Raw genomic sequence first — 14,701 nt, 5'->3', positions numbered from 1 at the left:
GAATCTTCATGGGGACCACCCAAATAGCTTGGGGTTCTCATCTTTCCTACACACCCCCCACCACCCCCAGACATATGGCAGATAAGGATCCCACTGCAAAGTGTGGTTGGCAGTTCAAACATGAGGTCCCAAGTCCAAGCAAGTGCTTTTTACTCATTCAACAAACATTTCTTGAGCCCCTACTTACTACCAGGTATGCTAATAATTCAGTTCGTGCGCTTAAGCTGGACAGGAGATAGAGATCTAAGTATAATTTCTAAAAAGTTAATAGCACGAGTCTCCTACAGATATAAGATGAACATGTGTCAAAGATTTTATTGAACTCATCAATTAATGAGGGAACCAATAAGGGGCTAAAGGTGGTTCAAAGAGCCTTCAAGGAACTGCATTTCAAAGGAAGGCATACCAAGATGAATTTCTTTGTAAGTTAGAGACAAATCTGGTAAATGTCCTGCAGGGCAATAAAACTGGGATTCTCTTGCCTACCAGACAGAAATCATTTGAATCCCCTGCTTCTCCCTCTCCCTCTGCTGCGACCCCTGCTTGTGCGTTCTCTCTCTCTGTCAAATAAATAAATTAAATAATCTACAAGTTAGGGGCACCTGGGTGGCTCAGATGGTTGAGTGTCTGCCTTCGGCTCAGGTCATGATCCCAGAGTCCTGGGATCGAGTGCCGCATCGGGCTCCCTGCTTCTTGGGAGCCTGCTTCTCCCTCTGCCTCTCTCTCTGTCTCTCATGAATAAATAAATAAATTTAAAAATCTAAAAAAAAAAAATCTACAAGTTAACATGCAACTTGACAGTCTGTGTTCTTTATAAATAAAGGCAAATGACAAAGTCACGCAATGACAGTGCTGTCCAAGAGATATAAAACACTAGCCATGTGTGTGTGATTTAAATTTTTCTAGTAGCCACATTCAAAAGTAAAAATGAACTGGAGAAATTAATGTTAATAATATATTTTATTTGACCCAACATGTCCAAAATATTGTCATTTTAACCTGGGGCATTCGCACTTGACAGGTCAAGTGCTCAAAAGTCCTATGTTGATAGCAACAGTTCTAGAGAATTAAATAGTCCTTGCATAGGTCTGTTAAACAAAGCTTCGCTATGACATTGCAGGAATACACAGTCATCCTTCTGGCCTTACTTAAATTTTGGATAATTTTTCTTAATATATTTAATATCCTAGTATCTACATAGTTCCCTTGGCCCAGTTAGCAGAAGTACAGAAAAGGTGAGTCCAAGCTAGGGCTCTTAAAAAGGTTTGTGCAAGGCGGTCAGGTAAATACCAAGTGCAAACAAATGCTCTTGTAAAGGTGCATCAGGGGCTGTGAGGGCCCTGAGTTCTGCTGGTGGGATGAGCGGATCAGGAAAGACTTCGCAAAAGATGAGTAGGTTTCATGAGCTGGAACAAGTGGGGGTCCCTGTAAGGTAAGGGAAGAGTGTGACCAAAGGCAAGGCAGTGCCCAAGTTCAAAGAACACCCCTTTGGGTGTGTGGGGAGGGAGGGGCGGGGACTGAGGCCTGATGGGCCACATGGTCTTGGGCATCTCACCTTTATCCTACAGGGAACCATAGAAGGGTTTTCAGAAACCGAGGGACATGGTCAGACTTGTCTTTTAGGAAGACCCTTCAAGCAGGTGTTGGAATCTTCCAATTCTTTCCCCTCTCGTTACCCCTGTGGTGAATGGGGATGAAGTCTGCGTCAAGGTTGGTAGCTAAAAATATTTCCTAGGCATCAAATTACAGATGGGGTGCCCAGACCCAGAGCGAAAAAAGCACTGACAAAGGGGTCAAGGTGGCTTCTGAGGTCAGGACAGAGTTGAGATTCCTTCTGGGATCTGAGGAGGGGTGCAGATGGCTTTTATGGATTAGTGGCTTGGTAGCTGATACCCTGGCAACCTTTGGGGCCAGGTGAGTACAAAGGAAGAGGAATCTCAGCTTGGCATTAACCCAGCCACTGGCCAAGTGAGGCGAGCAAGGGCACAGACTTGGGCTGTGTTTTGGTTTGTTTGTTTGTTTGTTTTTTTAAGCTTTATTTATTTCTTTGAGAGAGACAGAGAGCAGGAGGAGGGGCAGAGGGAAAGAATCTCAAGCAGACTTCCTTCTGAGCGCAGAGCCTGACACGTGGGTCAATCTCAAGACCCTAAGATCATGACCCGAGTGAAATCAAGAGTCGGACGCTCAACTGACTGAGCCACCCAGGCACCCCCATCTCCATCATCTGGATGGAGATAAGAGCTGGCTTTGATTTCTCTTGCTCTTTACATCTGAGAAGCTCCAAGTACTTTATGGGCATTCTCAAAGATGCTGGTCTCTCGCCTCGGCGAGAGGCGGGTCACACAAGGGCAAGGAAACTCCTGAATTTTCTGAAACACCCTCCTTGGTCCCCCAGCTCCTCAATGTCAGAGAAGAGGAAGCTAACTTGTTTTGCTTCTAGTTCTACCTGAAGTGCACAGAACAAGCCGCTTTAAGCCAAAAGTCTGCAGCCCAGGGGAGGGGGAGAGTTCAGGATGGCTCTGCAATCAGTATCTCTCTTGGTGGTGTGTGCAGAGGGGGTGGGGAGCGAGGGGTGTCAAATCAGCTTCCTTACAGCTGATGTGTTTCTAAGTGTTCAGTATGGGAAGGCAATGGACACTGGGGGCCCATTTCCACTTGGGGTTATATATAATCACCATGTCCTGGACTAACCACCCAGATGAAACAGGAAAATTCTGGTCTAATCTCCTTGGAGATAAGACTTTCCCCTTGCTTGTTGCCATGAATTGATCACCAACAGGGGCTCCGTGGCAATGCCTTCTGATGAAAACTGGAGCCCAGAGCAACAGAGGAAACGGAGTGAGAACTTGGGGGAATGGACCCACACCTGCCAGCTCCCAGCCTTCTAAGCCTTCCTCTCTTCCATCCTCCACCAGAGCTAAGCCTCCGGCCCCAGCGCCTCCTGGAAAGGCTGTGGGATGGCCTTTGTTCTTTCTCTCCAGCTTAGGTCTTCCCCAAAGATCCTCTAGTGGAGTCTACCTGCTCAGTTTGGAAAGGTTCCTTAGTGTTCATCCAGGAAAGAAGAGACAGAGAGGAAGGAAGGAAGTTAAGCTTTATGAAATGTCAGGTACTGGGCTAAGCAGTTGGGACATGGGATCTTATCGAGCCTTGGGAGAACCTGCTAAGGTGGGCAGTATTATCCCCAACTTGACAAATGCTGCAGCTCAGCAAGCAGCTTGCCAAAGATAGCAGAGCCAGTGGTAAACGCAAGGCTAGAGCTCCAGCCCCCCAGGATTCCTGTCCACAGTCAGTCCCAAGGAGAGCTGAGTCGAACTCAGAGAAATCCATGATGGGGCAAAAGCCCCAAAGTGAGGAGGACTCCTCAGGCAGGCTAAAAGGAGCCACCAGGGGCCACCTGGCTCCAGCTATTTTCATAGTCTGTGCTGGCCCAACTTCTAACTTCCAGACTACTCCCCGGGGCATCTGAGGAAAGCTCTGAATCCCTCCTGTGGAATATGACATACAAATGGCTTTGGCTGCAACTTCAGGGGGCTCATGGGCCCTGAGAGTCAGCAAATGGTCTTTGAGACCCAGGATTCTCCCTAGAAGCCTAGGTGGGAAAGAGAGCCGGGGGTTTGGAAGGGTGGAGGAAGATGGAAAGAGCGCTATGGGGGCGGGGTGGGGCAGGGGTGGGGAGTGGGGAGCGGAGAGGCAGTGCCACTGACGGCCAGGGCAAGAGCCCCGCAACAGAGCCTCAGGTGGGCAACGCACCTCCCAGGGTGAAGTGTGCTGGCATCAAGTGAGGCCACCAAAAGGCATCATGGAGCCCTGGGGTGCTGAGGGAGGCAGGGTCCCCCAGGCCAGTCCTGGCCCATCCTGGAACTGGGTTTTGTTCTAATAAGGGAAGGTGGTCTCCCATGACACAGCTCAGAGTCCTAAGCCTCCATTTGGAGAGTGGATTAAGATTTCTTCCGCTGAAGCCAGACATGGCCACAGTTACAATAAAAATCCAGAGTGGTCTTGGTCTCCAAGTAACTGAAACCTTCCACTTGCCAAGGATGGGGTGGCGTCAGGCTAACCCAACCAGCAAGGCAGCCTGTTAAAAATAATGCTTACGTAAAGAAAACACCCTCAGAAAAAGAATCCTGAGTAATCTGGGCGGGCTGGAATGAACGCCTCCTGTTCTGACCTACCTCTGAGATGAAATGATCTATTTCTTCCTTGAATTGCTCCCCCAGTTCTGTTCATTCACGTGCTTGCTCAGCAGACACCCAAACAGTGTTTTGGGTTTGCCCAGCTGTTCTATTTCCAGCCTGTTGAGTTCATTTTAGGTCCCACAGTCGGGATTGGTCTCTCCTCCTTCTCCCTCCTCCCCTCCTCCCCTCCTCGAATTTTCTCACTCCTCCCCCCACGCTTCCTCTCCTACTCCTCCATCTTCCACCCTTCCTCTCTGCCCCTCCCTCCTCTTCCTCCCCTTCTCCCCCCCCCCCCCCCCCCCCCCCCCTTCCTCCTCCAGGATCCCTGCTCTCTGCCTCTCCTCTAGTGCTTTCTCCTACCTCCCTGCTGTTTGGCTCCTATGCCCCACAGCTTGCAGGTGTGTGTGGACAGGACTTGGTGGAGAGGGGAGGGGGCACGCCGCTCGAGGGCTTCTCTCTGACATCTCACTGCCCTGGGAAGGCCTACACAGGTATCACTGCTTCTGGGTTACCAAGAGGGAAATGGCTACACCAGAGCGTCATCTCATGAGCATTCACGTCATAGGGCCCTGCGTCATGCTGGACACTGTCTTCATCCTGTCACCCCCACAGTGAATGGCCCTAGCAAGGATTTCTTGAAAAGGGTTTCTAGTCACGCCTGCCAAGCCCTACTCCCCCGATTGTTTCTCTAAGTATAAATGGGGGACATGCCCAGAGCACCGTGCGCGTGGCTGAGTCTGGTGGGCTGTTGCGTGCATTCCACCTCTGTGTCCTCCTCCCGGCACAATCTGCTTCACTTCGCGGGCAGGGGGCCAGCGCTCAGAGAGGTTAAGTCATTTACCCAGTGTCACATAGGTCATGAGCAGCAAAGCCTGGGGCGGCCAGAATTCTGGGTGTGGGCAGTTAATCCATGAGAGTGGTGGCGCCAGGGCTGAGGGGGCCTGCTCCATCCTGTGGCTGCGTGTGGCCAGGGGCGTGGGGCCCAGAGCCAGGCGGAATGGGTTCGGGTCAAAATCAGCATGGGAAATCTATCTGTGAGATCTCTGTCAGGCTAATCTCTGTGCCTTGGTTCCTTATCTGTAAAATGGAAGTGATTTGGCCTTTTAGGGCCCTCACCTCCTGGGTTTCTTCTGAGGATTCATCCACACAGAAGGCTTAGAACAATGCGTGGCCTGTTATGCACTCAGTGTGAGCACTTACTTTTTCCAGAGGCATCAGCTCTTCTCTTCTGGAGGAACATCCCAACCCCTGAGAGAAGGTCGGAGGAATGATAACCTTTCACCTCAGGTGGTGCTCTAGGGGTTCCAGAAGACCCATCTACCCACTTCCTCATTTAACCTTCATACTCCCTTGGATGAGGGCGGGGAAGGTTTAATTCCCATTTCACAGATGTGGAAACTGAAGCCAAGCAATGGCACGGAGCTGGCCTGGGCTCTTGTGGGAACAACAGTCTCCAGTCTCTCTCTCTATGGCCCCCTCGTGCAGCAGGGATTTTACCCACATTGGCACTCAGAGAGTCGGAGAGGGCAGGAGGCTCCTAAAAGAACACTCTCATGAAGACTGAGCCTGTGGAAGATGGAGAAGAGAGGAACCCAGGACATAAGCTCATAGGCTTCCCAGGTAGACTCCAGTGATAACCAGTCCAAAGCCATTAAGACCAGGAGAGAAAGGCCCAGGTGGTCAGAGCCTGGGAAGCGGAGGGGAGTCGGGGGCTGTGGTTGGGGGCTCTGATGGCAGGAGGGGAGACTGGGCTGGCATGGGGTGGTAGAGGGAGAGGCCCAGCATCCCAGGGAATGGTTCTGGACAAATTCTGAGACCAGACATGGGCTAGAATGACAGGCACACATGACGGAAGTCAGCAGTGAGCAGCTAGCTCATTCCCTGTCTGCTCATTCATTCATCACTGAGCTCCTGAGCACAGAGCAGGGGCTGGAGATAAGAGCGCTAATAAGAGAAGCACCCATAAATGAGTCAACAAGCGATAAGCTATCCCTATGCTAAGTACTACAATGGCGGGGGGAAGGTGTACAAGGTTCTGTGAGAGTGTAAAGGGAGAGTCCAGGAAGGGCTCTTGGAGGAGGTGACAGTTGAGTGGGCCTTGAGGCCTTGGATGAATAAGTATTTGCCAGGCAGAGGACTCAACACTGGAATACGGAAGGGGGATAAAAAGGAGAGAAAGGGTCTTCTAGACAGAGGCAGCTCCTACTGCATATCACTCCTGATTTCCCTTTTGCGCTCCATTTTCTCTTTTATTAGTCAAAGCGAAGCCAGAATTCCCTGTAGAACCTTGGCCTCTAATTTGATTCACACAAGGAGCTCCTGCTTTCTCTTCTGATCAAACAAACAAACAAACAAACAAAAAACTACCCTGCTTGGAGCTCTCTGATGTCAGGACTTCCTACAACAGAGAAGGAGGCTCTTTCTTACTCCAAAAGTTGAGAGGAGGTCTAGTAATCCTGTGTCCTGGGAAATAAAATATGCGTGGACCCTAATTTATACTAGAGTGTGGATGACTGGCACAAGATACTTTTCATAGATGCGTAGATTAGACCATGAAGAGAGGGTGAAGAGAACAGAAGGGCCCTGGAAATGTGTGGGTGTTTGAGATGCAGTAAGGGGGTGGCATTTAGTTAGGGTAGAGAAAAACCCAGGAAGAGAGATGGAGGATTCTAGAAACCAATTTTCCGGTTCTGTCCAGGGAAATCAGCTAGTCACAGTCCAGCACACTGAGGTCCTGAGGGAGAGTGGTACCACTGGGGCCTTCTTACACACCCCCTACCCACTTCATCCTACCCCCAGGCTCCCTGGGGGCTGGTTGCCACCTCTAGGGGTGTCCTGAGAGAAATGAGGTGCCTAACCGATCTGCCAGGAGTACAGTGTTGTCCCTCAGGGGAGGAGGCGGTCCTGAGGCATGAGGCTGGATGCAGCTGGGGTATTGGGAAGGCAGCTAGTTCTGACTCCTGTTCCTTGGTGCTGTGGCCCCTAGTGCACTGAGAGGGTGGCACAGACGGGCCCCCAGGTTGGCCATCTAGTGGCCTAGGAAGGGCGAGCCTCCTGGGGCAGCTTCTCCGTGCTGAGAGTGGTGGCAGTGGCAAAGCTCTCTCTCCATAGCAACTAGGCAGCCGCCACCCCAGGGAGGGCCACCATGGCAACAGCTAGTCCAGGAACAGCTCCTCGGGGCCTCCTGGGCCTCCTGGGCTCACCCCTGGTCTTCCCAAAGGGTGGCTGGCCGGGCCTGGGCCAGGCAGGACACCTCCTCTCTGAGCCCCTCTTGGGTGAGGGCTGAGGGCATGGAGAAAAGTCTGTTTTTGTGTGTTTCCCTTGTTTGTAGGATTTGAACATTTGATCACTGATACTGAATTTGAAGTAATTGTCCTTGGAACTGGGGCCTAAAGGGAAGAAACGGGGGAGAGGTGTGAGGGGTCTCTAGGGGTATAAGGAATGGAGTTGCCCCTGAGTTAAGGAATCCCAGGCTCTGGTCCCTACAGAGGTTCCCTCAGGGGTAGTCACACCCCAGTGGCCCCAGGCTCTTGAGCTGAAGGCTCAGGATGCCCCTGGAGGACCCCCTTCGTCCCACCCGGAGGCCTGAGCTGGACCAGGAGGCTCAGAGTTCCAGAAAGAGTGTGTGCAGGGGAGGGGGACTGGCTTGAGGGCCACGCTGGGCCAGGCAACTCGTGCTCTTTCCCTCACCCTAACCTCTGTCCCTGCCAGCCTTGTCTTTCCCCTCTTCATCACGGCCTTCCTTCACTCCCACATCCCAGGGGGAGCACCTATCATGCAGGACAGGGCCCCGAGGGGAGCCAAGGTGAATCAGCTCCCTCAGGTAGCTCGCAGTGGGGGAGGGGGCCAGCACAAGTTTCCCAAACGGTAGGTGGAAGCCAAGTTCCAGAAGGAAGAGCAGGAAGAGCTCCGAGAGCTCTCCTCTCAGCCTCCCTCTCTCGCAGCCCTTCTCATTATTCTGACAGTTTCTCAGGCAGGAAATGCATAATGTAAAGAGAAGAGCTTTCACGTTCCTCCCCAAGGACTCCCAGGAATGCCCTAGAAGTGAGGTGCAGAAGCCAGCTGGAGACAGTTTGGAGGAAAAGGAGAGGATGTAGTTCGGTGGCTGCTCATGGCGTGGCCAGGTCTGCCTGTTCATTCATTTATGGAGACCCTTGCACCGTGCTGGGCCCCAGGTACTTACAGGGAGGCGGGCAAGAGACAAATAGGTTGTTCCAAAGCGTGCTAAGCCCCTGGGAGAAAATGAGCCAGCTGCAGTGGTAGGAGACAGCACGGGGCACTGGAGAGGGCCACCAAGAAGTGACAGTTAAAGCCAGAGCAGAGGGATGAGAACTCAGCTGGGCAAAGGAGTCTGGTGAGGTGGGCACAGTGTTCCACTAAAGCTGGAAGAGACGGTGTGTGTAAGAAAGGCTCAGTGGCTGAGAGGAGAGAGGCCTGGGTGACAGGGCAGAGGCAGGGAGGGGCCTGACGAGTTGACAGAGTTCGGATTTTATTCAGATGCAGTGGGAATCCCTGCATCTGGGCTGTCAGGGCCCCGGGAGGGTGTAGGGGTGGGTGCGGGCTACAAGGAGGGTTTAAGCCCGGGTGACGGGATCCTAGTGTTCATTTTAAGAAGCGCTATCTGGCTGCTGGGAGGAGACGGGCTTGTAGAAAGGCAGATGGGAGCCAGGGAGGAAGAGTGAGAGGTGGAGGGCTTGCGAGGTGTATTTCAGAGCTAGGAATGACAGGACTGTAATGGGTTGGAATGAGCATGGGAGAGATCATTACATAGCTTTATATTCTACTCATCGTTTGGCCTGTCTCCCCCATGACATTAGAATGTAAGCTCCCTGAGGGCAGGGATCCTGCTAGCCTGGTTCACTGTCAGTGCCCCAGGATGCAGTAAGGGCCTTTGGTAAAGATTTAATGTGTGGTGAGTGAGTGAGTGAGTGAATTAAGGTATGAGAGGGAGGGGTTAATGACGACACCCTGGTTTCTGGCTCAGCCTCGGGGTGGATGGTGGTAGCACACGGAGGGGAGGGCCGTGAACTCAGAGCCCAGCGTCAGGGCGGGGGCTGGGGCATGAGCAGGTGCCTGGGAGGGCCCGAGCGGGCAAGGTGAGTGGGTGTGGAGAGCAGGAAGGAGAGGGGGCTGTGCACTCTGGCCACTGATGTACACCCAACATGGAAAGCAGGGCCGGGAAGAGAGAAAAAGCTCACTATGTGTTTGTCGAATGAATGAATGGAGTTGAGAGGAGAGTTCTGGGCCGGACCTACAAACTTGGCTGTTACCAGGTCCCAGAAGGTGTTTCAGACTGTAGGCATGGACGAGATCACCTAGGGGAGAGTGTGTAGAGAGAGAAAGGAAGGGACCTCCGCTGGCCACCCCCTCTCCCCACACCAGGAATTGTTGATGGAGGGAAGCAGGGACTCTAACTCAGCAAAAAGCAGAGCCCTGCAGTTTGGGGGGACTCTTAGGGAATAGCCCTAAAGGCAGGGAATGTTGGTGACCGGGAGTGAGGATAGGGGGAGGGGTGCAGGCTGGTCCCTCAGCCCTGTGAGAAAAGGAGAAGCTTCCAGCACCAACAGCAGAAGGCCTCTGACCCCTCTGACCTGGAGCCACGACAGCTCTCCTTCTGGTTCCCTCTCCTCAGCCCGTGATGCTATGGCCAGGCCCAGCTGAGGTTCCCCAGGAGAGAGCAGGGTCCCAGCCTCCTTGGCAGCCCTTGTGGCCCTTAGAGCAACACACGCTGTCCGGGGCTTAGGTGTGGTGACCACAACCCCACGTGACTGGGCCAGCTCTTGGGCCGCCTGTTGTGTTGATCCCACAAAGGCCCGGAGCCTGGCAAGGAAGGCAGGTGGTCAAGGTGAGAAGGCTGTCAGGGCCCCGGGAGGCTGTAGGGACAGGTGCTGGCTACACACCATCAACCCAAGCCCAGGGTGTCAACCGAGTCATCGGCCCAGACACACCGCGAATGCCAGTCTCTGCCCTGGCATACAACCCATGACTGGCTGGAAAGAGGCAGACTAGCAGGGAGTTCCCCTCCAGAGTAAAGGACTTGGAGGAAAATCATGCTGGGAGAGGAGTTTATCCAGGTCCTGTTAGGAAGACCTGGGCTCCGGACCTGCCTGCACCCCTAAGGGTTGCGTGATGCCACCCCCAAGCCTCCAGGCAGAATGTGTGAGAACTAGGAGAGGTCTTCTAATTCAGCCTTCCACGCTCAGCAGAAATTCTTCCCACGAACCCTGGCACATGACCACCCAGTGGTTCTCCAGACATTTCCAGGGACGGGAACCTCATGCCCACAGGGCGGCCATTCCTATTCGGCAATTGTTAGAAACCTCTTTTTCCCAAGGCCTGGAAGGACCAAGACCAGATGTTAACAGTGTCACCTCCCAAGGAGGAGCGTAGGACGACGGGAGGGTGACGGGGCCTTCCTTCCCTGTTGCTTTGGTATGGGATGCTTTCAGTACCGTGTGTGAAATTTGTAATAGCAAGGAAAACAAAAAGTCAGGTTCTTCTTTATTTGACCCCGATCTGTCCTCCTAACATTTCCACCTATTGGTCCCAGGTCTGCTCTCTGGGATCAGAAAATAAGCTAAACCCGCTTCTCCTTGGATGCCCATCAAATACTTTAGATGGGGATCCCGTTTCTTCTCTAGGCTGAGCCACTCCTGCTGTAACTTGGTCTCCAGACTGGACCCCATCCCAGTCAGCCCCTTCTGAGCCTCAGACAATAAAACTCAGTGGGTTGCAGAGGAAGGAACCAATAATTCTGAGTTGGGTATTATGCTAATTAATTAATGATGTCCTCTTTTATGTGTGTGTGTGTCGGGGTGGGGGGTAGGCACCACCAGATCACTCACTTCCTCAATCCTCGGTTATCTGTAAAAAGGGAAAACAAGACCTTTGCTATCAGAATCAACTGAGATGAAAGAAATGAAAAACATTAAAAGCACAAATCCCTACCCTTTCGGTTCCGACTTAGAAGCCCATTCCGTTTAAAAAGCAGTGAAGCCTTGTACTCATGGAGCCAGACGGCTTGGGTTCGAATCCCAGCTCTGTCACTCATCGGCTGTGTGACCTTGGCGAAATGAACCCCACATGGCTCTACTGTAGTTTTCTCTGTGAAACAAGGAGAATGAACAAGAACCAATCCCCAAATGCGTTTTTAAGAGCATAGGATGTATCGCCCAGCCCTCGTGTTAGCTGTCCACTCCGCCTTCTCCCCAAGAAGAGAAGGGCTTTACCGAAATGAGGCTAATTCGTAGCACTTACTTGGAAGGCGAGGCCATAAACCAAACTGGGGTGGGGCTATTGGGGTGAGTCACTCCACAACACTCGCCCTGCCCCCCAATATCTGGAGGCAAGGATTCTGTGCTGGGCACTGTGCCCAGGGCTTTAGAGGTGTGTTCACTGAGCTCTGCCAACAGCTCCGTGAGGTGTGTGCTATCCTCACTCCCATTCGACAGATGAGGAAACAAAGGTTCACAGTGGTTAAGTAACTCGCCTTGGGTCACACAACTAGGAAGTCATGGAGCCAGGACTCTAGCTGAGTCTGTCTGACTCCCAACGTCCGTGTTGGACACCGGTGTCCTGTTCTCTTAACCAGCCCCCTAGTTGGGGCTCCTGCTTTTTGAGGAAGCCACGGCCTTTCTTCCCTGACCGCACTGTCCACTGTTTCTGTGAGGCGAGGCGGAGGAGTGGTCTGTTCTCTCACTGAGCTCTCTGCCCCTGCGCGCCGCCCCTCTCCCCTCCAGAAGTCTGTCATCAGACTGTCACCAGGGACCCCAGCTGTATCTCCTTGGGTCCCCTCAGGGCCATCCTGGCATGATACCCCTGGGCTGTTTGCTGGTTCTTGGCCCCTGACCGTGAAATGGTTCCACACTCATCTACAAAAAAACAAAACGAGAAAACAGCCATTTTGGACATGGGCCCTGCTGCGTAATATCATTACCGAGCCAGCAGAGCATCCCGTCCCATTATCGCCCGGCCAGGCTTCTCTGAGGCAAGCCTGGCTGCAAATGGCTTTCTCCGGGCTGGGGGGGCGGGGGGGGGTGCCCTCAGCCCCTACTTGCCCTCCACTGCCGGAGGAGATCTTATCTTTAATTGACAACTGGCTGCCTGCCATTGCTTTGCCTCAGCTGTCTCCAGCTCCAAGCCCGATTTTCTCTTACGCTTTCTGGAGCAGGCTTCCCCTCACTTCTTCTGTCCCCCTCGGCCCTGCCTCCCTCACCCCCTGCCCCTCTGTGTGCTCTTGTCCTTTCTTGGTGGGACGGACACAGAGGAGAGCTCAGAAGTCTGTGGACAAAAGCCTGAGAGCTACGTCAGGGGTGAGGAGAGACTAACACTTGCTGGGCAGCCACCGTGTGTCATATGCGCACCTAGGGCCCTGGGCCAGGTCTGTACACTCACTGTGTCTGAAATCGGGGCTGTTGTGATCCCCGTTCTCCAGGCAGGGAAATGGAGGCTCGGTGAGCTGCCCCCAAGTCACCCAGCTAGCACGTGGCGAGCTTTGAATCCAGACTTTGAACTGAGGCCCTAGGACTCTTGCTTATGCCTGGGCAGACGTGGCTGCATGGCTTCCGGAGCCCAGTGCAAAAGGAACACTCAGAGCCCCTTCTTCCACGATTTCCAGATGGTGACAGCTGAGCATGAAGCCGCATGCCTGGGAGCCAGCCCTGCATGTGCCCCTACGTGAGTGAGCGGGGACAGCCCAGTGAGGGGCCATGTATCACCATCACGTACCATGACCCCCATCCTCGCTGGGCCCGGGATTCGGTTATTCCCCGTCCCTCAGTGGTCCTGGATGTGCTACCACTCCCTTGTCGGCAGTTCATCAGCCACCCAGTCGTCGCGGTGCCTGGGGCATCCCCAGGGCCTTGGCCCACATAGAACTGGCGCAATTGCAGGGAGGAGGCCCCCCGCAGAAACAAGCAGGAATACAGGGGAACTCCTTCCGAACGCCTCTGTCCTTCCGCACCACAGTGGGGCTTAAGGGGGCAGCAGCAGAGACCAGAACACTGCCTGGGAGCGGGGGGGTCCTGGGTTTTCCTTTCCCGACCCCAGGCAATCCTTTCTCCTCTCTGAGCATTCGTGTCTAGTTCTGAATGCAGGGGTGGCTAGGTATCGATGATTCCTGGGGCGGGGGACAGGGCTATGATAGGAGTGTGCTGCATTTCTCAGGTGCTGCGGTGGAAGCCCGGGGACGTCCCCACAGACACAGAGCCAGAAAGGAGAGGCGGAGGCAGTCACTCGTGGCAGGAGCAGCAGGATGCTCCAGATGTCTTTATTGGGGCTCGAGCACAGCATGACAGTGGAAGGCATGCAGACAGGGCGGCAGGGCCCAGCCTAGGCATGCCTCAGACACACACACACACACACACACACACACACACACACACGAGGGGACAGCTTTAGAAAAGGACTGACCAACACTAGGGAGGGACAGGGTGGGGGAGTGGGGAGGGAGGGCCGCGGGAGGGGCAGAGGCCAAGGTCGAAGGGGTCACCTGGCCTCTGCTATTGCACGGTCCTCTGGCCACCGGCCAGGAAGTACAGTATTGCAACTGGTCTCCGCTCGCCCGAGGCTTCCCCTTCTCAGACCCCTGAGCCGGATGGGCGGACAGACCCCTTCCCTGCCCGTCTGCCCAGCAGCATCTTTGAAAACAAACGGACAAAGGAGACAGAACAAAACCCCCCAAATAAAAAAAGACAAAACGCTCCCCCCTCAGTCCAGGACAGAGGTAAGGTGGAGGAAGGAGTGGGAGAAGCTGCAGAGGAGCCCCTTGGAAGTCCCCCAAAACTGGGGCGAGGGTGGGAGGTAGAACCCCAATCTGGGGTGGGGTGGGGCTTGTGGAGCAGTGACCCTGGGGGGCAAGCGGGCCTTCCACAGACCACTGGCCACAGGGGAAACAACCCCAAGAGGGCAAGTCTAGCCTGGGATCCCCCAGTGGGACTGGCCGTTCCCAGATGCTCTTTTCCTGGGACATTCCATATACGTGTTCAGCAGAAACAAGGAGTCAGTGAAGGGGAAAGGGGACGGGGCTGGGGGGGGCCTGGGGGTGGGGCCCGGGCTTGGGGAGACACAGCCTAACAAAGAAGACAGACCACCAATAGCACGTGCACTACACACAAGAGTATAGTATGTATGAATATAGACACTATATGTGCATATATATCTCTTCAGTGTACAACAGAACAGAACATCGGACCCAGATGGCTCTGGGTCCGGAGGGTCACATGGGAGGTTTTCCGTCAGTCCTGTGCAAACAAGGATCTCTGAGTCTTTCCCAGCGAAAGATTCTTGCCAGGGTTCCAGAGTTTCCCTAAGCCTTTGGCTTTCTGTCTGTCTGCCTGCCTCTCTCACGTTGGTGCCGCTTAAGAGAGGGTGAGGACTTCAGCCTGGGTATAGCTGGGCGAGAGGGCGTCTTGGCAGGTCTCTGTGTTTAAAGAGCACAGGTGTGAGACACTGGGACGCACGCTTTCGGCTCAACATTGCCTTCTGGGGGGGCAAGGAGTTCAGCAAAAGAAAGGGAGAAACAAAGA

General features: G+C 53.7%; 1 protein-coding gene across 3 annotated transcripts in view; it reads right to left on the bottom strand.

Moving 5' to 3' along the window:
* Nucleotides 1-1,325: 1,325 nt before the first annotated feature.
* Nucleotides 1,326-14,701, bottom strand: part of KCNC4 (potassium voltage-gated channel subfamily C member 4) — a 34,010-nt gene continuing 20,634 nt past the window's right edge. The window contains exon 4 of one of the 3 annotated variants that reach the window (XM_021690029.2): nucleotides 1,326-1,425. In XM_021690029.2, coding sequence (XP_021545704.1) covers nucleotides 1,400-1,425 — 26 coding nt within the window. In that variant the 3' untranslated portion in view covers nucleotides 1,326-1,399. Of the gene's footprint in view, nucleotides 1,426-13,539; nucleotides 14,658-14,701 lie in introns of those variants that run through there. The other 2 variants (XM_021690031.1, XM_021690030.2) reach the window with 2 other exon arrangements.

This window comes from Neomonachus schauinslandi, chromosome 4 (genome assembly GCF_002201575.2).
Source record: "Neomonachus schauinslandi chromosome 4, ASM220157v2, whole genome shotgun sequence".
NCBI classification, from domain to species: Eukaryota; Metazoa; Chordata; class Mammalia; order Carnivora; family Phocidae; genus Neomonachus; species Neomonachus schauinslandi.
Note: the sequence above shows the minus strand (reverse complement) of the source record. Positions and strands in the feature narration are given on the sequence as shown.